The 23,004-nt window shown below is 35.5% G+C and overlaps 1 protein-coding gene across 4 annotated transcripts; it reads left to right on the top strand.

Moving 5' to 3' along the window:
• Positions 1–1,796: 1,796 nt before the first annotated feature.
• Positions 1,797–13,222, top strand: LOC135637722 (U-box domain-containing protein 35-like). 4 transcript variants are annotated; one of them, XM_065150467.1, is made up of 10 exons: positions 1,797–2,043; positions 2,679–2,914; positions 5,707–5,825; positions 5,904–6,025; positions 7,556–7,779; positions 10,202–10,494; positions 10,647–10,748; positions 10,844–11,272; positions 11,973–12,725; positions 12,862–13,222. In XM_065150467.1, the coding sequence occupies exons 2-10, from the start codon at positions 2,737–2,739 to the stop codon at positions 13,042–13,044; spliced, it is 2,403 nt and encodes an 800-aa protein (XP_065006539.1). In that variant the 5' UTR covers positions 1,797–2,043; positions 2,679–2,736; the 3' UTR covers positions 13,045–13,222. The 4 variants fall into 4 exon arrangements, with proteins under 4 accessions (XP_065006539.1, XP_065006542.1, XP_065006540.1 ...); XM_065150470.1 differs by having other exon boundaries at positions 2,674–2,914; XM_065150468.1 differs by having other exon boundaries at positions 1,797–2,112.
• The last annotated feature ends 9,782 nt before the right edge of the window (positions 13,223–23,004 follow it).

Genomic DNA, 23,004 nt, shown 5'->3' with positions numbered 1-23,004 from the left:
TGATTTACAAATGCACCGCCATCAGATTTAAAAATTACAATGATGTCAATATGCAAGAAGAACCTATTCGTCTTCTCTTTTGTTTCTATCCTTTACAAGACCACTACGAATGATGGATTAGAGATTAAGAGAAACTAAAAATAGATACATAGTCTCAATAACTAGTCTTTCATTCGTAAAAAGGTTATATTTTTTTTTTATAAATGAGAGTAGAGGGTTTAGGTTCACTTATCAACATCATCTCCTAAAAATTATATTATAATTAAACTTATTTTTTATTTATTAATAACCATCATTAAAATCTAATTAGATCTATAACATATTTTACCTAATTAGATAAGAACATTCTTCTCTCATTAGCTGTGGATACAATAAACTAAATGAAAAGATCATACCTTTAGCCTAGATTGATGCGCGTCTAAGTGTCACAAAAAATCTTCATTTCTCTTCGCTTTCAATAACTATTCGAGATTACTTGGTCTCCAAGGAGGGTCGATGATGATTGATGAGAACCCCTAATGATACATTTGTCCAAGCTGTGGATGTTACTTGAGGTGGGAAGAAGAGGTAAAGGTCATGATCGTAACAAGTGCGTACGAAGAACAAGTTGGACCACAGCATTTAAATTATGTCTCGATGAATGAATGCGCCATATGTTTGGTTGTGGACGAAGCTTCGTATCTGTACTGCACAATCCAAGTCAAATCCAAGCAGAATGGCCAGGAGACACGCTAGCATCTGTGAATTCATATGAAGATTCTTTCAACATTGCTGGCCGTCTCTATTTATCGTCCTCTTCATGCAAGAGTCTCAATCCGCTTCCTTCCTTACATTCCAAGGATCCAGTCGTTCTCATTCATTAGTTTGCTTGGCTGCTTCTTTTTCTTCTTCTCTCCTTTCCTAAGGTCCTAGGGAATACATTTGACTTCAGAGAGTCAACATGGTGGGGCCAAGAAGGCATCACTTCTTTTGTACCCTATATCACAAAGTCGACAGGAAATCTTCGACAAGTATGACCAGCCTCGAAAACTGTTGTTTCCTTAAGAAGAACATGCACGTATAACGAGTTCAGCTACTGTACCAACGATTTGCTGTAACGTGTTTCTAGATATCGATTAGGCCTCTCACGAAGGTGATTTCAGCAGTCAAACTCCGCAGGTTGAGTTGAAGAGGAGATGCCGATATCCGAGCCTTCCTTGGCGTTCTTGTCGCAGGACAGATCAATCATGGAGGACTCGTGACGGAGGTTGAGCGAGAGAGAAAGAGAGAGAAGCTTTTTACTTGGTTTCTTTGACGGTACAAACAATATGAATAACTTGTCAGGATTTTGTAAGTAGGAATATCTATCGTGTTGTACCATTATATCGGCATAAACACCCATATATGATCGTGTTCTTAAGACGAGGAGAAAGTTTTTGGAATTCTGAAATATTTTAAAATATATTTCTTCTCCAAATTTTTTTTTTTTTGATGTTTATTTATTTCTTCTTGTATAATAAAAAAACAGTGACATAACATTACACCCTTATGTTTGACTCTAAGAATAACAAAACGCGGTATCCTAATTCATAGATTGTGCCACTGTGACCGCCGTAATGGTTTTCTCTTTTGGGGTGATTCGGTGAACCTAAAGAGCATTTCCTCTTTCTTTTGGGCTCACAAGTACTTGATTACACTGCATCCTCAACCATAGATGAAATTTATTTACTAGAACGATACTTTGGCATCTTTCGAGTGTGAAAAAGTAGAAATTTTAGCCCACCAACAATAATTAGATGGTTTTTGTGTAAAAGCTTCAACTTGCTCTACTGCTAAGAAGGAAAGTGGTTTTTGGGTCTTTCTTTAAGGTCTCCTGGCATTGAAGTCTCCAGCATGGCATCGTGGTTTGGTGTCGGTCGCTTCCCCTGCTCTGCTCTGCTCTGCGCTGATGAGTTGGTTTTTGCGTGACCACCAAGAGGCTTTGATGCTTGGTTTCGATTAAAAGTGGGGTTTTGATGGCTGTTACGTTGGGGATTCTTCCGTTGGTGTGAAGCTGCGTAGAAGGTTTCCGAAAGGAGCTTTATGCTTTCTTTTCGAATCTTTGTTTGTGGCGCTCTTCGTGTGATCCTTTTGGTATTTGACTTCTTTTTTCTGTTGTTCTGGATATGGTTTCTGCCGATGAATGCTTGGTAGGATTAGAGATAAGTTCTTTTTGCTTCTCAAAGGCTTAGTCTTTGTCTGCGTCCTACGTCTTAGGTTTATTGGTGTGCGTCATAAAGTTTTGTTTTGTTTTTTGAGCCAATTTAAGATTCGATGTTCATTTGTGAACTTTTCTGAGCATTTTATGATGCTATAGAATTGGGCTTTTTTTGAGATTCTATTCTATTACAGAAAAGGGATTCAACTTTTTCTCTTCTTCTGATTTATTCCGAGGAGAGGTTTTTGGATTGTTTTTTTCCCATTAGACTTTGTGATTTCGACATCCACTCCTGTTGGAGGAGAGGAAGGTCACTTCTCCCCTGTTCTCTCCTTTTCCTCTCATAATTTAAGGGGAATTCCAACGTTTTGTCCTCCTTTTCATCGATCACATTTCCTCTGCTACTTATGAACTGATGAACCAATGTTTTCGTATGATTAATCTTAACTGCATGAAAGCTGATCTTTGTTTCTTCTTCTTTATACTCCTTTTGCAAGTAAAGAAAGATGTATAATTGTTAAGACTGGGAAAGGGAGGCAAAGAGTTGGGTACTCAAAGAGATGGAGAAAGGCGACAGGTTGCTACATAATTCAGTTACTACAGTTGCACTTGCTATCAATGGGACAAGCAACAGCAAGCATATAGTTCAGTGGGCTTTGAATAAATTCATTTCTGGGGGTGGAGTTATGTTTAAACTTCTACATGTTCGGTCAAGGATTAAGATGATTCCGTCACCAAGTAAGTCATGACAACTAATTTAACTCTTTTGTTGGTCATTCAATTTATCTTTTCAGTCTTTCCTTTCCAATTACCATCTTCTTTGTTAAAACAGGAACAAGGATAGGTAACACTCGAACTCTTGCAATGCGGTTACACGCATAAGAATTAAGCTATGCTGCTAATCAACAACTAACAATCTTGGCTATGGCAATAGACACATCCGTCAACCAAAAAAATAAAACTCCAAGTTGTTAACATAAATGAAGTTTCATACTGTGATCAACTTTGTAGTTGATAAAGCTTCAATCAACTCATACTGATACAGAGTGACCATCTACAGGAACCTGCAAAATCCATCTGATATAGAGGCAATTAACAGACAAATGAAACTTTAGTTATAGCTTTTATATTGGCTTGTAGAAGAAGTTTTGTTAAAATTTGTATAATGAAAAAAATATCAAAAAGCATTTAGCAAGTAGTTTTGCAGGTTGGCCACGTGATACAACTAAATGGATACCTAAGATTAGTGGAAGCTGACAAACTTTTCCTTGGATGCACTTCTTATGTTTTTATGGAACTCATCAAATCTTTAGCTAATGGATACATCTCATCAAATGATACGTTGCAAGACATCCTTAGTCAATTCTTTGCTTTATCATGATGTTTTTTCACAATCTTAGGTGCTTCTATAATTATCATTTAATAGTTAAAAGACTAAAAGATTTCATAGTAGAAATATAAATCTAGATATGTGGCATATTTGGTCCATTTTATAATTTATTGTAAGATCAGATTGTTGAGCAGCTAAAAAATACCCTGCACAAAGTTGATGAAGCTAAGATGAGAATGTGGAACTAAATTTGTGTCTTAGTAGAGGTTAAGCTGAGAGAAAAATCATTTAAGATAGTATTGATATGTTTAAAGGAGGCCTAAAGTTCTGATTAGACGATGTGAGTCGAGGATGGGTATTGTGAGGAGACATAGAGGGAGACCTTAGTAAAATTCATCAGAGACAATACAAAAGAAATTTGATTGCTCTCAACATAACTAGAGATATTGTATTCCACAAAGCCCAATGGCAGAAAAAAATGTGTATTTTGGCTGCTTGTTGTTGTTGGGAGAAATATCTCTACTGTCTTAGTTCATTGACAGTAGCTGATGGTAAATGTAAAATTTAGTCGATCTCTTTTTCTTATCACATTTGTCTCATCAAGGACAAGGAATAGTCGAATAAGGCTAATCGAACTTGTTCATGAAAGTATAAAATTACATCTAACACAGTATCTGATATTTTGAAACTTGCTTGGATTATGCTGATTCCATTTTGATAGTTGAGGCCAATCACTTCTGATTTCTTGTTTGCATAATCCTTGAGAATATAATGACATCTTGGTCCTATTCCTCATCAATTTTCCTTGTTATGTGTGGAAACTGTGACTTGCCTATCTTCAGTTAGTCAAATTGCTAAAGGCGAGAAACCGTAGTTACCGTATCTGTTTGATTCCAGTTGTTGCATTAATTGCTTCATGCATTATCTCTAAACTTGTATCTTCTTGATGCGTATAGTTGTTTTTCATCTCTTGTTAAATTTTCATGAGAAAATTAGTTTTTACATGTGCCTTGTGCTCAGCAAGAAATGGATTGGCGAAGGAATATAATATGATTTGGATTTTTGATGAGTCCATCTGCTTAAAGAATGCAATTTTTTGTTCTGGAATGGGGTAATAAAGGAGAAAATAACAGATAAGTGAAATGTAAAGAAAGAGAGTGGACAATAGACTCTTTGTTCAAGCCATGAATTAGCATGTGAAGTCCTTTCATGTAAGTTTAATTTACGAGGACTTTATTATTTGCTTTATTCTCAGACGTGGTGAAGTGTTTCACTCCTGGATATTTGTTTCGATATCTATATCTATAATTATGTCTACCTTGACCTGTCCTGTCCTTATCTACATTTTGGCGCTGAATATCCAATAGTTAGGTTCAATTAAATTTTAATATTTCTCCAATGAGAAAGTGTAAGCTGCAGCAACCAAGTATATAATCCAAAAAAACAATTTTATAACATTGATGACAACTAATCTATTATATTTTCCTTTACACAGAGTCTTGCAACAGTAATCTAAAGGAAAAGAAAAAGAGTGAGTAGCAAGAAAAGAGTAGAAGATAGTTGAAAGATTTAGAGCAGAGAAAGGTACCAGGGCCTACTCAATAAACTTTCATCAAGATAAGCCCAATTGCAGTTAGCCACATGATCTTTTATTTGTGATTTTTTTTAAAGGCAAATCCTAATTAAAGGACCTAACGATAACAAGAATTTTTCTTCCATGAAATTTGTACATGTAAAACTCTTTTTTAAGAGGCACTTATGGCCTCCTAAACCTGACTATTGCAATTAAATAACATCCTAATTCCATTTTCTACCTTTTAGAGGTCTAATACACTACAATTTGATGTTTATGTAGCTTTACATCTTACTGAAGGAATCACTAAGGGTGGAAAGTCATTAAAAACATTCAAAAAGAATTGGCTTGACCCCGATCCATACACAAACTAAATCTCAATATAGGACATAACCTAAACTTAAAGACACCTATATAAAAAACTTGTAGTTGTTTAAATGATAAGTTATCATCATTTAATATTATCACACTATCATTTAGAAAAAAATTGATTTTTTTTCATGTTGTGTTGGCTTTTACAATTGGAGTTCCATTAATTTTGTGTTTAAACATCTTAACTATTATTACCTTTAAGTCCTCAATAAGCTGCACACTTAATTTCTACACGTCATGTACCTATTATTTTAGTCGGGAATCTCCCTGTTGAGCAAGTGCAAGATGTTGTTGCCTCTGCATATAAGAAAGAAGAAGAATGGAAAACAGAAGTGATGCTTCGCCCCTACAAGAATATGTGTTCTGCAAAGCAGGTCAAATCTATTGCATTGTTTTTTGTTCTCAAATCAAAAATAAGCTTTGACTATGTTAAACTTATACTATATCTACAGATTGAAACAGAAGTTGTGATACTTGAAGCAGATGATGTAGCTGAGGCAATATCAAAAGAGGTCACAGAAAATAGCATCAGCATGCTTGTTATAGGTGCTTCTTCCAAAAATGCAATAATCAGGTATTATGACTCAACCTTTTGATTAGGAAAAGAAGGCTGCTGTGACTTGCATAACCTATTGCTCTAAGAAAATTGAATAGCAATCTATTGCAGATAAAGCAGAAAATAGTAGCCTTTTATGAGAAAGACTCATTTACACATAATCTTACTTTAGTAGGTGATGATGAGTTAGTGTTCAGTTCGGTGCAGTTTGCGATTGATACCAAGGTTCGCCGTACCGTATCGTACCGGCGTTTCGATCCGGGCTCGGTACCGGTACGGTACGGTATACCGCTCGGTACACCCAGGTGTACCGAGCGGTACACTCAAGTGTACCGATCACTGTACACTGCCACAGTGTTACTGTACACTGCTACAGTGTCGGTACGGTACGGAGCGGTCCGCGTACCGCTGGCCTGTCGGACCGGTACGTACCGCCCGTACCGGGCGGTACAGTCCGGTACGACAAACCTTGATTGATACAATAAGATTTTGTGAAATACAATGATAAAATTTAACTGAAAATCCTAAGAAGAGTATGATAATTATTAAGACCTACAGAATTCAAATTGAATGATTTTGAATATCATTTGACTCGAACCGAATGCCACATATCAATCAACATAAATCTAAAAACAAACCTGGCCTCATTATGTTATCAAATGTTATAATCTGAAAGCTTCTTTACATGTACAAAGTTAAATCTGAATCAGAAGTATATGGCCGTATAAGTAGCAAAGTATTTCCATGTTATCAAGTTCTTTTATAGTTACACTGGTTTGAATTTTCTCAACAAATTTTGATTTGGCTTCAAATATGTGCCCCAAAAAACTATGCTTGAATTTAATTTGATTTGCTCTTTCATCACATGATGCAATTGGTGTTTTTCTGATAATCTAACATAAATGTTGTTTATAAATAAATGCCAAGGTCTAAATAGAATGTTCTCTGGGAAATTACTTGGTTTCTCCATCTTAGTTTTTGTGATTTCTGTTAAATATGTTTCTCTTTCACTTTGAATATACTAATATTTCATATATTAGTCAGCTTTTACATAAGTGTAAATTAGACTTTGTAAGGAAGACATTAGTCCTAGTAAAGCACTTAAAGCCAAACAATTCGTGCACTGGGGTTTTATTGTTTGAATTGTCTGGCTTTTCCATTGAAAAATAGACTTCCTGAGTTTTCATATTCAAGTTTGTCCAGCCCAGCATCTCCATGTTGGGGTAAGGCTGCAAAGACTGGCCTTTGACAGACCCCGTATTTTATACGAGCCTTCTGCGTTGAGCACCTTCTGATCACCAGATTATGGAAATATGGTTGATTTTATATCTTTTGACATTTCCCTAAAAGTTTCCATATATATAGTCTTACATAGTTCCCAATTTAGTTGCAGTCAGAATTTTTTGTGTGTAAACAATGATCCCTTCACACTGCATGACTGCATAAATATTTAAATGTCCATACTTTCATTATTCTGGTCTTACAAACATATTTATACATTTTTTTGCTTTAAATCTCACAAAGTTTATGATGAATATGTTGCTGTAGGAAACTTTGGGGAAGCAACTTGTCATCCAGAATTGCTGAATGTACTCCAAGCTTTTGTACAGTCTATGTTGTTTCAAGAGGTAAACTGTCATCTGTTCGTGCATCGGCATTTGGGACAGATGAAATTGCACCCACATCAGTGACAAAGGATAGTATCAAAGAAGAAAATGATTCTAGTGCAGTTTTTTATAGTTCTTCAAACAATTCTCCAATTCTTAAATCAGGTAATGGACTCTGCCTCTCTGACACAAGTTGCAATTAACTTATGCAGTACTTGAGATGACAGATTTAATCTCTTTTGGTATAGAAACTTCAGATCATTTTCATCCAAAAGCTCCATAAGAATAGTAGATATTGCAATGAGTATACTTTGACAAGTACCTATCTACTCTTAGAATGAAGTGTCATTGAGGTCAATCTAGATTCTTTTTCTGGTAATTGGTTTTTCAGTATAGATACATGGATCTATTATCCATAGTTTGATCATGGAATGTTGCAGTTATAGGCTTGTTATTTATATCCATGTCAATTGTCACTAGATTCATCATAAATAATTATGCAAAATTTTGGAACTGTCAAATATGAGTTATGATGAGCCTTGTTGTGGAGTGGTCTGAACCCAAACCACATCTCCACCTGGACTCATGCTAGGATTGGCCATCCTCCCTCATGACTGACCACATGAAATGGATCTACATTGCAAATTAAGGGTTGTTCAGCTGTCAGGCCACCATCTTCAACTGGTCCAACCATGTGTAGGGCTGAAAGACTGCTTCTGGTGCCTTGTGTGATGCTCTATGTAATTTCTATTAGGGAAACATATGTTCAAATTTTATCTGGAGTGGAAGTGAATTCCTATTTGAAAAGTGACTCCTACTTGAGCTAGAAAGAGACTGCATGTTTCCTATTCCAGACAGGAAGCAATCAAACTTGGAAAGGACTTCATATGACAACTCCTAAGAGTGATACTAGGATAACAAGTTTACCTCAGTACCAACCTTTTAGAAGAATTTTTTTTCATTTTTCTGTTGAATTCAATTTTTTTCCTTATTATGAGTACTTAGTTTGATGTTTAAAAAAGCTCCTAATTTGTGTCTAATTAGTGTTCTAAAGAACAATAATTGAAATTTCGTACCGTACCAATATTTCGAGGTTTGCTCGGTATGGTACGGTACGAACGTACCGAACAATATGTTTAAAAAATATTAAAATTAATTTTAATATTCAATAATATTCAATATATATAATTATATAAAATCACAGAAATATAAAATAGTTAACGATGGTGCGCTCAAAACGATATTAAATATATTATATTTAAATGATATTAAATATATAAAAAATATATAACTTAGCAGCGCTCACCTGAACCCTAGGTGAATAGCTACAGCATCGAGGGATGGCAGCAGGCGCTGCAGCGAAGGAGCGGAAGAAGAAGAATCTTCTTCGGTGTCAAGGGAATGATGGCAACGGGCCCCGAAGAGCTACGGCGTTAAGGGAGCGATGGCAACAGGTGCCACAACAAAGAAGAAGATGACAAAGGAGGAGGAGGAGGGCGAGGCCGGGTACTATTTCTCGAAGCTTCTTCCTCTTCTTCGAACACCTCTTCTTCTTCGTCTCGTCGCAACCGGGCTGATATCTCTCGGTAGCAGGCAGTTCGCATGTCGGTCAGCTGGCAGACCGGTATGTACCACCCGATACTGGTGGTACCATTCGGTCAGCTGGCAGGCCGGGTACTATTTCTCGAAGCTTCTTCCTCTTCTTCGAACACCTCTTCTTCTTCGCCTCGTCACAACCGGGCTGATATCTCTCGGTAGCAGGCAGTTCGCATGTCGGTCAGCTGGCAGACCGGTATGTACCACCCGATACTGGTGGTACCATTCGGTATTGCAAACCGTGCTAAAGAACCAATAAGGATACAATATCCCCCAACAACAACAACCCTTACATATAGTCATATATATACGACATATAAGCCCTTGAGGCATGTTTGAGACTTGATACCTTACTACTCTGACTACTCTTTTAAAATAGTTTTAGCTTAACTTAATTATTCCCATTCACTTATTCACTATTTTCCCCCAAAGAGAAGACACCCTGTCCTAACACCCTTCATACAGTCCTTATCTTCTGAGTCATGTTTCTAGATGCACCAAGCATCAAAAAGAGTGTGGGAAAGAAAGGTAAACTTCCTTGATAAGTTTAATGCAACACAGATAAAGATATTGTATCTTCTTTCTCGCAGATAAACAATTATGAAGTTCTCATTTTAGATATTTTTTATACTAGATTTGGATAAAACTGTCTTTTATCACAACAACATTTCAGTTATAATTTCAGGCTGCTATCAACTTAAATGAAAAAAATAGCTGATAGTATTTTCTTACTGGAATAATTCTTATGGATTTTTTTTCTATTTTGACTGATACATAAAAGCAAAGTTCACTCTGTAATATATGTTTCAGTCACATACACGGCAGATAAATTTGTAGGGAAAATAGAATACAGTGACTAATTTTAGGGGCCAACAGATGGTCATCATTCAAAGTCAAACATAATCTTCTGTTCATCAACTTTATGGAATTTGACATATCTTTGCTTGAGATTTTGGAAGTTGTCCATATAATAAATTTATTCTTTCTGCAGAAATGATAGACTTGGACACAGAAGTAAACTTCCCTTTTCAACTTCCTTGTCTGCCACAGCTTCAGCAGAACTTAGCCTATGCCAGTAAAGACTATGAGAGCTCAAATTCAGCTAACTTTCTTCTAACTAGAAATACATCTCTGTTTGAAGATTATAGAGTTTCCAGTTCTAATACATCAGAGACTCAATACAGTAACAGTATAGGTAGTTTGAGAAGTTATCAAACAGACAAGTCATGGAGTTCTAATATGAGTTTTTATCGTTCGACAGAGTATTCACAATCAGGGAACGAGGTAACTAGACTCACATTATAAAGCTTAGTCTTTAGTGTACACATTTCTACCAACTGCAGAGTCCTAAGTCTGGAGTGAGAAGTTTCCAGATCACAAGAAAAAAATTTGGGATATGCAGATTAGTCTGTTTACTCATTGCTTCACTTGTGCAGGGAGATATTCATCTTGAACTTGAAAGGCTGAGAACAGAAATCAACCATTTTATGAGGATATATAAATTAGCTCCCGATGAGTCAATTTCTGCTTCCCAGCAGGTGAGATTTTTCTTTGTATTAAAAAATATTTACCAAATAGATAATTGATATTTGAGATTTGTTCGCTTTAACCTGTGAAACCTTGCTTTGATTAGTTGAATGACATACATACACACCACACTGAGGAAATACTTAGGCTTCAAGAAATATGGTCTAGATTAGAGAAAACCACCAAGATGGCTCAACAAGAAAAGGAAAGACGTGAAGCTGCAGAAAAGGAAGCTGAATATGTTAAAGAATGCACCGAAATAGAAGTTTTACTGGGGAAAGATGTGGAAAAAAGTGCTTCTCATGAAGTCAGTGAGAAGCAAAGTCCTGAAAAGGAACTTGCATGCAGTAGTGAGCCCTATGTGAAGTACACTTGGGAAGAGATAGTTGCTGCTACCTTATCATTCTCTGATGCTCTCAAGATTGGAGTTGGAGCAAGTGGAACTGTTTATTGGGGAAGCTTTCATCATACAGTTGCAGCTATAAAAGTATTGAACTCCAATGAAGGTTACAAAACCAGGCAGTTCAAGCAAGAGGTATTATGTTTCTTCTTTAGTCTTAACATCCAGATTATATATGTTTCTTTAGTTTCAAATAAGGATGTAAATCTCAATCCAATATTGGTTTGGCAAGTGGTTATGGAAGAAGAAACTGAGATATCAGCAACAACTGGTTTTATTATGGGACAGCCCATGTTCTATATCTAGCATTGAGTAGACCTCATGCAATAACTGTCCTAGTTCTACCCTAGTTTTTTGTTTTATTTTTTCTGAAATAATCACAAAAGCTATTTTGATTATGGGTCTACTATCAAATATTTCAATGCATTATCTTAGCATTCAATGTGTATTCCTAAATAATCTCATTTTTCAATTTTTTTAATCATTTTATCTTACCAAGTTTAATGTTTGCCGGATTAGTCGTCATTTATATGTTTTGATTGCCGGATGTAATGCTGAAAGATCTAGCTCTTACAGAATTAATAAAAATTTCTGGTTATTAATTGAACCAGTAAATATCAGTCAATATGAACTGATCCAACTGGTAAATGAAACCTCAGTTTCAAAGTTCCTTACCAGGAGAAGCTTGAAATAGAAAATCAATTTTTGATCCAGGAGAAGTTAAGTTACAGTCTAGTTTTCTTTTTCAAGAATTTGTGTTGTCCCAACAAACATGACTGTGTTATTTCTATATTATTACACTTCAAGTGTCTAATTTGTGTTTCTGGTGTTCCAGCTTGAAATTCTTAGTAGAGTTCGTCATCCACACGTGCTACTGCTGCTTGGAGCTTGCACTGAAAAGGGCTGCTTGGTTTATGAATATATGGAAAATGGTAGCCTGGAGGACAGATTACAATGCAAAAACAATACACTCCCACTTCCATGGTTCTGCCGCTTTCGGATAGCATGGGAAGTTGCCTCTGCTCTTATCTTTTTTCATAACTCAAAACCAGAACCTATCGTTCACCGGGATCTTAAACCTGCCAACATTTTGCTTGACAATAATTTTGTGAGCAAGATCGGTGATGCTGGCCTTTCCACCTTATTTCCTACCTTAAATATGCCGTTGTCTACAATGTACAAGGATACTGATCCCGTGGGTACATTTTTCTACATGGATCCTGAGTACCAAAGAACTGGTTTAGTTTCACCGAAGTCTGATACCTATGCACTAGGAATGGTGATCTTGCAATTGCTGACTGCAAAATCACCAATGGGACTTGCCCTTATCGTTGAGACTGCATTGGAAAGGGACTGCTTAATGGATATTTTGGATTCTAAAGCTGGACAATGGCCTAAAGCTGAGGCAAAAGAATTAGCTATTCTTGGACTCATCTGTTTAGAGCTGAGGCGCAAGGACAGGCCTGACTTGAAGGACCAGGTTCTTCCAGTGTTAGAGAGGCTCAAAGCTATGGCTGAACAGGCTTACGACTCAGCACTACATGACCCCTCTGTCCCTCCAAACCATTTTATTTGTCCAATACTGAAGGTATTCAAATATTGTTTCCTAGATCGATAACCTCTTTCTTTATCATATACATGTGAGACTACTTGCTTTCCATCTTTTATTGTACTCATTAAGTGGAATTACATATGTTTTACGAGTTCCATGAAAGTTTGTACAGGTTGTGATGGATGATCCCTGCATCGCTGCTGATGGTTACACGTACAATCGTAATGCAATCGAGACATGGCTCAGCAGGAATGACACATCCCCAATGACAAATTTACTGTTGCCCACTCAAGAAATTATATGTAATAATTCTCTTCTTTCTGCAATCAAAGACTGGAAGGCCAGAACTCAATGAGACACTCCTTGGAAAGCGACGTTGTGTTCATCAGGTAAAGCAAAGTCACATTAATCTGTAGAAATAGTCAAGTGATATAATAGTTCCCCACATACCTGTATCAACAAGTTGACTGTTACGAGGCCTCTGCTGCAATAGTAGGTAAAATTCATCAGGAGGAAGAACAACTTCTACAACACATTCTGTGTAAATACAAAAGCGCCCTAAAGGTTTTTTGGAGCAGAGAATTATGAAATTCTTTGTGGTGTTATGAAATGAATATAGATGATTTTATGCTAGTAGTCCAGAAGCGAATATTATGATTTGGATTATTGAATTTTCCTAAATGCTTTTTCATGGATGCTTCTATCAGGTGGTTCTTGTCAAGATTACCTGACTAGATACAGTTTCACAAGAACAGTATGGTTGTCATTGGATGGTAATTCAATCTGTACCATCACACAGTTGGTTACCATGTTTCTATGAGTGTTTAAAATCCATATATGATAATGTGAGCATTCTGCTACTAGTTTCATGATTGTGCATATGGAACAGATTCATGAAATGCTTCTGAAGATTAGATTTCAGCTTATGTCAGACCATGTGATAGGAGAGGATGAATACAAACTTCTGAACAACTGCATTCGACATATCATTCATGGCATTAGTTTTGAAATCTGAAACATAATCAGTATCAGGATTTTTATAGACTGAAAATATAAGTGATATAATAAATAATTATCCTCTTGAAAGAAAACAGAAACCATCCGGTTTGATAATTTCCCAGCAGTTTATTATAAGAGATGTATGTCCAAATATTTCCACAAAGTTTTGGATTGCTAGTTTGTCACAAATATGATGTTTATTTCTAAGGGATGTATCTATTTTTTGCTCAGTGATTCGGAACTAATAGTCCATGAATACTATCATCGGCATACATCAGATAATTAATTTTAACTTCCTTTTAGTAAAAGAATTATTTTTTTCTAGAAACAAATACATTATTTAAAAAAGAATCTGTTGGACGACAACAAAGGTGGATAAAAATTGGATTATTTAAAGATTTTGCACATGCATTCATGAAATCCAACGAAGAAATAGAACTCTTGAGCTTAAAGCTCATGCATAGTATTAGACCAATATATCATTGTTGCATAAACCCACAATTACCTCTGACTGGAGTGGTACTTTCTCCAACGGCTGACATATGTTTCATTTCTGAAACAAATATGGCTTATGAGATCCAAACTTAGTTCAGATCAATTTTAAGAACTCTATTTTTCTCAAAGATTGGGTGGATTTAACCTGAACTAAAATTGGTGAGGATTAAGTTAAATGTAGTCTAAATTTGAAGTCTCAGTTGCAAGATTTCAATCAAGATCATTCCGTAGATACCAATCTATCTCGACTGATCATATTCAATTTCATATTGACATTTTAGAAAATAAAATATAATAATAATTTGATGATTTAATTCAACTTTTTGTTATATTATTGGTCCTATCTAATTAGGTAAAATACATTACGGATATAATTAGATTCTTAGATTTAATTATAGTAAAATTATTTATGAGATGATCTTAATGGGAGGGATTTTCCTAATTAGTTATCTTAGATTCTTTACTCTCACCTATAAAAGAACAAGATCTCCTAGAGGCTCAATGCGAATAATTAGATACGTAGATAAGAGGAGACGAAGATACGTGATATTATTGAGTTAAAATTATATATCTTCTCTCATCTCCCTTAATTACGTGAATGAGTCAATGAAAGATTATAGATCTTTTCTTGTCTCTCATTTATCTCTAATTGATCACTCATAATAGTCCTGCGAAGGATAGAAAGAGATGAGAATATGAGTCTGGTTTTTCTTACAGATCGGTCTCGTTATAGCTTTTGAATTCGATAAAGTGATGCTCGAAGATCAGATAAAAGATTTTTAAATAGCATCCAGAGGTATACATCATAAATTTAGATATATTATTATTTGATTTCAGATAATGATATTAAAATTTTTCATATAATAGTAGTATAAGGATAGTTTTTATACTCACAATTGATATTATAGATATGTTTGTGAGATCAAATACTTTAGATCTATTTGTTAACATCTTTTGAAAATGTATTATTTGGTTTTTATTTATGATGCATGAACAATTCATTTGTATTGCTGATTTGCTTTTCTATCTAGTATATTCTATCGCTTGCTTGCGAGCAATGTGAGGTTTCTAATGCTTGATCGATGGACTAATATCGATAGCTTGTTGTCGATAATATATTGTTAAGAGCAATAGTCTTTGGTTGTTACTAACTCAATCATAAGCAGTGACTACATATGTAACAAAGGTACCGTAGATTATGACAACCTTATGACGACTTTGGCCATTATTGTTGTGTACGATGACTACGGTGGCTTTATAGTGCGTGCAGTAACACCATTGTCTATATAGCTCAATGACTACAACGACTATAGTAATGTCATTACAATGACATCTGTTGACCGTGGTTCACATCATTGGACGCCTAAAGCCAATGGGGTCGTTGGGTCCTCAAATAATGCATGTGCATAGCTGCATGTAGGTGGTGTCAGTCACACCTCACACAACGATTGTGGACGGTGACTACAATGCCTCGCGCAGGCAATGATTGTGCAAGGCGATAATAATGCTTGCGCAACGACCACAAAAAGGGAGTGACAATTAAGGTTTTTACTAAAAAGATAACTTTATACCTTATAAATTGGATAATTCTAATTTGTGTCCCTAAGATTACTTTTCAATTATGCCCTTAAGAGATTTAAATTTTTTATTATATATCCTAATTAAAATGATAGTTTTATCGTTAAGAATTTAAAATTTTTTAACTCATGTTCTCGTTTATAAAATTGATTAGTTTGATTTATTTTAATCAAATATTTTGATCGGACTTGATCATTAATGTATTTTGATTGCTTGACTAAATTTAGGTTCAATCAGTTAAGTTTTGATCGAATTCAGGAAAAATTAAATTTTGATTAATTTTTATTCTGATCAATTTTAATTTTGATGGGCCTACTTGGGCAAATGATTGGCCTAAATCTATGAGCTCAATTTGGGTAGCCCAATTTTTTATCTGTCCAATTAAATATGATTAACTAGTATAATGGTTTTATGTAAAAATAGAAAAATTATATATTATAATTTTCTTTAATAGTTTTCTCATATGATATATTGATTAAAATTTTATATGTGATAAATAGAAATTTAATTATTATTCTTAGAAATTTTTTTAGTTATTCACATGATGCAAATATATACATTTGGATAATGATTTGAATAGTAAATATCAAAACATTTGGATAATGATTTGAGTGATATTGCTTATATTTTAAATATGCGAAAGAATTTAATTTATCTATGTCTTTATGAATCTTAGGGTTATGGCTACAAGGTTTATGTTCTAAAGATATATAAAAAAATCTAATTTCTTTATGTCTTTTAGATTTCCAGGGTTATAACTCCAATGTTCAAAGTGGAGCTCTAAAAGTTACTCTGAGGTCATTATCCTAATGAAAGTAAGATGTATTAAAGGTTGTATAGTCTAGAAGGAAATATAATTAAAACCTTAAAAGGACTATAAACATGTTGCACATGTAGAAGTTGGTAGGTACCTAAGTAGAAAATTTTATTCATGGTGTTAAAAATAAATTATGATATTTATGATTTTTAAGATGCAAATGATTATGATAAAAAAATCCTACTAGTGTTAAAAGAGTGAAATGAGGGTCTCTCTCTAGAATCAAGTAGTGTTATTAATTTGTTTCCAACTACACAACATGAATTGGTGAGTTTATTATAATCAGGTGTTGGGCAATAAAATAAATTAATTTAATATGATTAATTCTTCAAGTCAATAGTTCAATTTCAGTTGGAGGTATAAAATGAGTAGATACTCATCAAAATAAAGATTGTTAGGATTAGTAAGTATTTTTTAAGTTGTAATTAGGTTTCAACTACTTGGGAGGAGTCCTAATTAAATTTAGACTTGTTGGCGGATTAGGATTTAGATTAAGAATTCAAGTAAGAAAAATCCTTAGAGAATTAAAATTTATTCATATAAATATACATTGCGTCTTAAGATTTTTATGAGAGGGAGAGGCAAGAGACATTGGATGATCGTATAGGTTTTTCTTTAGTGTATCTAGAGAGAATTGAGAGAATAGTTCCTACAATTTATGTGACAGTGTGTACAATGGGTTTCAAACTTAGGTTTAGGTTAACTTGAGGAAGAATAATTTTTTATTTAAAATTTTTCATATAATAAAGAATTTAATTTTTTTCATAGACCTAAAGAGGGAGTTGTCGAATCATATTACATATCGGTTTTATGGTATGTTCATTGTTTATTGATCTCTGCATTTTTTTTTTCAGTTTTTCTCTTCCTTTCAAGACTTTCATTTTATTCAAATTTTGATAATCAATTTAAAAAAATCTCAATTTCTCCTCTTGATCTTTAAACTGTTAAAAGTTTGTTCTTTCTTTTTTTTTTGCTTGAGAAAAAAATAGTGATAATGACACCTTTTTCATTTACAGTAAGCAAACCAAAAAAAAAAAGGAAAGCTAGCAAATTAATTAAGAGATGTATGCTAACAAATTCAAAAGGGACTACCAGAATTATGAACCTCAAAAGATTGATAAAGCCTCAAGAAGACAAAAGAAAATAAAAATATAAAAGATGAGAGCATCCATTAATGCATGCAATAAAGATTAATCTTCATTGTTCACCTGGCATTTTGGAGTATGTGCCAGCTGACAACTTGAGAAACTTAACTTCATTGTCAGACAGTACACCTGACCAAGAATTGGTGTTCAAATCCTGCATAAGAGAAGTTAATTTTTTTTATTTTTGGAAGTGGATGGTCTCTGGTCAGCTCTTGCACTCTTGCTGCACACCAAACAGTTCATGATTTCACTGGTGAAGTTTCTCCCTATAAATCCAAATGTTGAGCTCAATCATTTTCATAGGCTTCTCAAAAAAGAACATTTAACAATGAACAATTCAGAGATGCCTTGCTGATGCAAATCTGCATGAAGCATAGCCAACAAAAAATCATGAAATAGAGTAAGCTGAGTCTCCTTTGATTGTTGGTCTTAAGAATCATCCAAGTAAAAGGAAAGCTGAAGGGTTTCTATCATGCTACTGGAAGCATGTTGGCCCAGTTTTCTTATGGCAAGTCACTGGTAGAGAGAGAGAGAGAGAGAGAGAGAGATGTGAGGCCAATTCACATCAAGGTAAAGAGCAACTGGCAAACCAAAGGAAATGGAGACATAGTAACTAAAGCAATCCAATCCCTTCATTGGTATCTTTCCAGGACAGTCTTACACTTAGTTCTGCCACCTACGTAACAATCTATGCCATCAATCCACAGCAACAGAAGCAAATTCAAATTAGGGAATGTTGACTGCATTGCACTATTTGAATGTGAAGTGGAGCTTTTGTAGATTGTGATGATTGTTTTGACACTTTTTCAGTTTTGCTTCTTATTAGAGTTAAGATCAGCAACATGAGGAGAACAACTGTACTATTGCAATCTACTACAGTCTCCATGGCTTGGCTTACATTGCCAGCCATCCAAGAATACCTCTTCTCTGGTGCAGAATAGGAGAGGAAATGCCTGCTCTGAAGCACTTCCTCACTATGGATGAGGACTGCACATGTGAACAGCAACAGGAAGTAGAGGAATTTAAACAGATCAAGGTAGCTATGGAATTAGAATCTGAATTCAACAAGCCAAAGCCCTGTATGATTATTAGAGAAGATAAAGGTGTTGAGTCTGAGAGAAAATTATAGATAGAATATTTTGCCAAGGAAGTATTTGTCTGATTCAGAACCTCGAAGGCATGATGTTCCAGTCTGTCTGCTCATGATAACTTTGTTTTCTTTCTTCTGACAAACTAGTGAAGGCTTTTACTTTTTGGCTTTCTTACTTCCTGAGAAGTAGCCTTGAAATGATTACTGTAACCCTCGGTTTCCATCACAAGGCCATTGATTTCTCATGTGCACCTTCACAAAGGGAAGACATGGTCATTCTCCAAAGCCTCAAGCCTTTTCCATTGAATTCTACTTACTGAAATCAAGTAAGATGAAGACGGTGGATTAGTGTTGGAAGTAATAGGTTGCTCGGGACAAAAGTTAGTCCACCTTGTCCTTACTATTTCACCTACTGATCGTCGAAATCAATTGCGGGCTTCCCAAGTCACAATATCTTTTTATGCAATATCACCTCGTGATCGAATTGGGGAAACCACGGGGAAGGTGGATCGACATGAACACACAGCCAATCGATGCGCATCAGGGCAACCCTCCTTCACCTCCAAGTAGTCAAAATGGGGTGGTCGGTCAAGCTGGAACAGGACCAGCACCGGTCAAAATAACCTACTTTCGACCCACCAAATCCCTCCTCGGCCGTCCGATCGTTTCCCGACCCAATCCGACGGTCCCGGAGATCAGCCATCATGCATCGCGACTACAAGCTTCAACATCCACGCAATCCGTCGTGTCCTTTGACCGCGACTGGTGGCATGAATTGACACTTTGAACCTTGACCATCCAATTCTAACACGTCACTCGTCACGGTTGAATCAGAACTCAATTTTTTTAACATTATTAAAATATTTATTACATCATGTCTAATTAAATTTAGAGTATTTGAATATTATTTATTATTTTTAATTAAAAATTAATGGACAAAGTTACTTTAATCATAGCACACATATATACATAATTATTTGTTTGGAATAAAGTTGATTTCGTGATACTGACCGATCGAACGGCTCGAGAATTTTTATGATGCACGAGAAATTTCGTACCTAATTATTGAGCTTTGTGAGTCGGTTGGAGAAGAGTCATGAACGCTGTGGCTTGAGGAACACGTGGATCCAAACGCAACCCAGCTGGCTGCCACGTGCGTTCTGGAATCCTGACATGGCATCTTTCACGCCCAAACTGCGTCGTGAATTCATGGCGTACGTACGAATTGGGAGCGATTGCAATTATTGTCCAAAACGTACAATGCCACATTTATCAAAATTTGATACACTCTCATTTAAAGACATGAATGTGGTTTTTCATGTGTATTTTTTTTACTTTTATTTGATATTTTAATATGAATAATGTCAAAAAAATAGATTAAATAAAAATATGTGTGTTATGTACTTGAAAGATGGACTTCAACAAAAATAATGATATATTAGAAAAGGTTTTTTTTTCTTTGTCTCGATTATAATAATGTCATCAGTTCATTTAGGGTGCTCTCGAAAGATTTTTTGAATAAATTATTTATTATTTTCTTGCGCTTATGAGCATGTTCCTCGTTCCGCGGCCACGCAAGATGCAGTGTACGTGAACGCAATTGGTCATTCGTCTCCGTACAGGAAAATATAAACAAGGATTTCTCGGTGCTCGACAGACAGCAAACTCGGTGTGGGGGCGAAGCGGTTGAAGGCACGTGGCCATAAAGGCGTGGAGGGGCCAAGCCGTGACAAGGGGCTCGGTCGCGGGTGACGTCGCAGGTGCATGCACGGGGCCGAGGCGAGGGGTGGAGCCCGCCAGACACGAGGAGTGGGGATGGGAAGCGTGACCTTATCCGGACTCGTCCACGGACAGTGCACGCGTCTCGCTCACTTGTCATCGCCGATTCCTCGCCTGCCGTCTTCCCTTCCCTCTTGTCTCTTTCCTTTTCGTTGCGCTCTCTCTCCATCCATGGTTTTAAATTCTGGCTATATCTGATATGAATGGACAAGAAATTTATTATTATACGTTGGCTTATTTGCTGTGAGTTTGATTTAAATTATCAATAATTTAGATAGTCTCTTTAATATCAAATAGGTTAAGAGCTCTTAATGGTTTCACAGAAAGAAAAGCTAAAATTAATTATATGAAACTGTATAAAATGATTGCAACATTTTGATTTATTAGTTTAAATTAATTACATTTTTCTTCGATAATATCAAATAGACATACACACACACACTTTCTAGATGTTGTCAGGTCACTACTCAAGCATTATTAGCTTGAAAGCTACTAGTACCACCATGGTTTATCATATCATTATCTTGGAAATGAGACATGTTCTACGAATCTATCATGGCATAATACACATTGTCACCTTAACAGGATTCAGGTGGGGAATGTGAACTTGGTGGAACCAAAATATTGGTTTCACAACTAGAAAGAGAACCTAATGGGGCTCATATGTACTGTTTCAATCATTTTATTTTCATATACCTGCAGCTGTTTGGAATTATTGGAGAGGGAAAATCAAGTACATATGATGAACAAACATCAAAATTAGCAAAGAGAACTTGCTTTATTGATGGCTATAATATTGCCGGTTACTTCTTTAATCATGTTATAATCGATAGCATATAAGATTTTTTCAACTTATAAGATTTTTTCAACTGTACGAGAAAATCTCATTGTTCTGTTGAAGGAAATCATCCGTCCTAACTTGTATAAATATGGAAAACATATCAACGAGGAATATAGTTTTTTTTATAATTTTTATTTTTCTATCTTCTTCGTTTAATTCTTTACGTGGTATCAAAATTGCTTACATAGAGCAAGCTCTCTTCTTACTATCTGACTCTTCACCAACCTCATCAGCGAATATGTCGATGTCGACGTTATCACTTTACGTTGGTACCTCTAACGTTGCAAACATCGATGTTTCTTCTCTCACCGATGCATATACAATTAGACGTAGTATTAAATTCTCTATATTGATATAACTAGTCATTATAGTTTATATAATTTTAGAAAATTAATGAATTATGTAGGAAAAAGATTTTTTTACTCACAATCTGCTTTCTTTTTTTATTTGACTCAAAAAATCGGTGTCTATCTTTTCCAAGAAAGAAAGAAAGCAGTCATATCTAAAGAGAGGAAGCAAATAGAAGAAACAAAATCCGTATCAAAAGAGAGAAAGGAAGCAAAGACAAAGCCCTATCTTAATTTCTGGCCCTTCTTTTCTATAATTTTTTTTTTCTCTATGCTAAAGAAAGAAAGCAAAGAGAAAAACATGTAGAAAAGAAGGGAAGAGAAATTAATTCTCTCCTTCTATTGTTTAACATCATCTCACTTGTCAGAATAAAAAAAATAAAACTATAAATATTTGAGTCATAAAAACCAACACTGCATATTTTATGGATAGAAGTAGTAGAAAAAAGCAGGTAAAAGTCGCCTAAATGTTCCTGAATAAGCTATCTATCTGTACATTAAATTTGCTGGAAAAGTTAGGTAAACATAAAATGTCTTTAAATAGTGCAGTATATATATACATTGGAGGAAACGATCACTCAACACCTCCGCAGGGAACTTGCGATAAGAATAGAAAAATATTATAGAGGACAGTAGTGCAACATCTAATATATTTTATATTTCAGAGCAATCAATGGGAGTGTAGCATTCGTAATTGAGGCTTATAATGCAGCGTAAGCCATGAAGCACTTGTGTTAATCCTAATAAAATGACAGTGGCACTACACTTATAAAAGCCTCTAACGTTTTGTATTTTACCACTAAGAAGTTGCTTTATCGACCTAAATCTCACCCACCTCTTTCACGTTTTGCATAATAAAATATAAATGTTCCAGAAAATATCAACGAGGACAGCATCACCGTCTCCTTTAGCTCAACGAAATAAAACAAAGAGAAAGCAGCAATGCGTCCCTTTCCCGCACCGTCGATCCGATTAAATCGGCGAGTAAAGGAACGGTCCAGGCTTCGCCAGGACGCGACCCGCTCCACGTGAGGACAACCCGTGACGGGTGACGACCTCACCTGTGACGTCACCGCCCCGTCTTCCACGTTTTATTACGTCACAGGGGCGAGAGAAATGATAAAATTTAAGAGGAAATGGGATTTCTACCACGTGATAAAATTGGGAACCTTCAGGGAAGCACGAGGCCCCTTTCCTTGCTATATAGCCTTCGCACCTTCCTCT

Source organism: Musa acuminata, chromosome BXJ3-5, assembly GCF_036884655.1.
Source record: "Musa acuminata AAA Group cultivar baxijiao chromosome BXJ3-5, Cavendish_Baxijiao_AAA, whole genome shotgun sequence".
Taxonomy (NCBI): domain Eukaryota; kingdom Viridiplantae; phylum Streptophyta; class Magnoliopsida; order Zingiberales; family Musaceae; genus Musa; species Musa acuminata.
This window is presented reverse-complemented; position numbering and strand designations above follow the sequence as displayed.

What these genes read in the sequence shown, in the direction of transcription:
- LOC135637722 (XM_065150467.1), top strand. Translation starts at nt 2,737, where the DNA reads ATGGAGAAAGGCGACAGGTTGCTACATAATTCAGTTACTACAGTTGCA. An exon ending in TCCAAAAATGCAATAATCAG is followed by an intron (nt 6,026 to 7,555) that starts GTATTATGACTC and finishes ATGTTGCTGTAG; the next exon opens with GAAACTTTGGGGAAGCAACT. An exon ending in CAATTTCTGCTTCCCAGCAG is followed by an intron (nt 10,749 to 10,843) that starts GTGAGATTTTTC and finishes TGCTTTGATTAG; the next exon opens with TTGAATGACATACATACACA.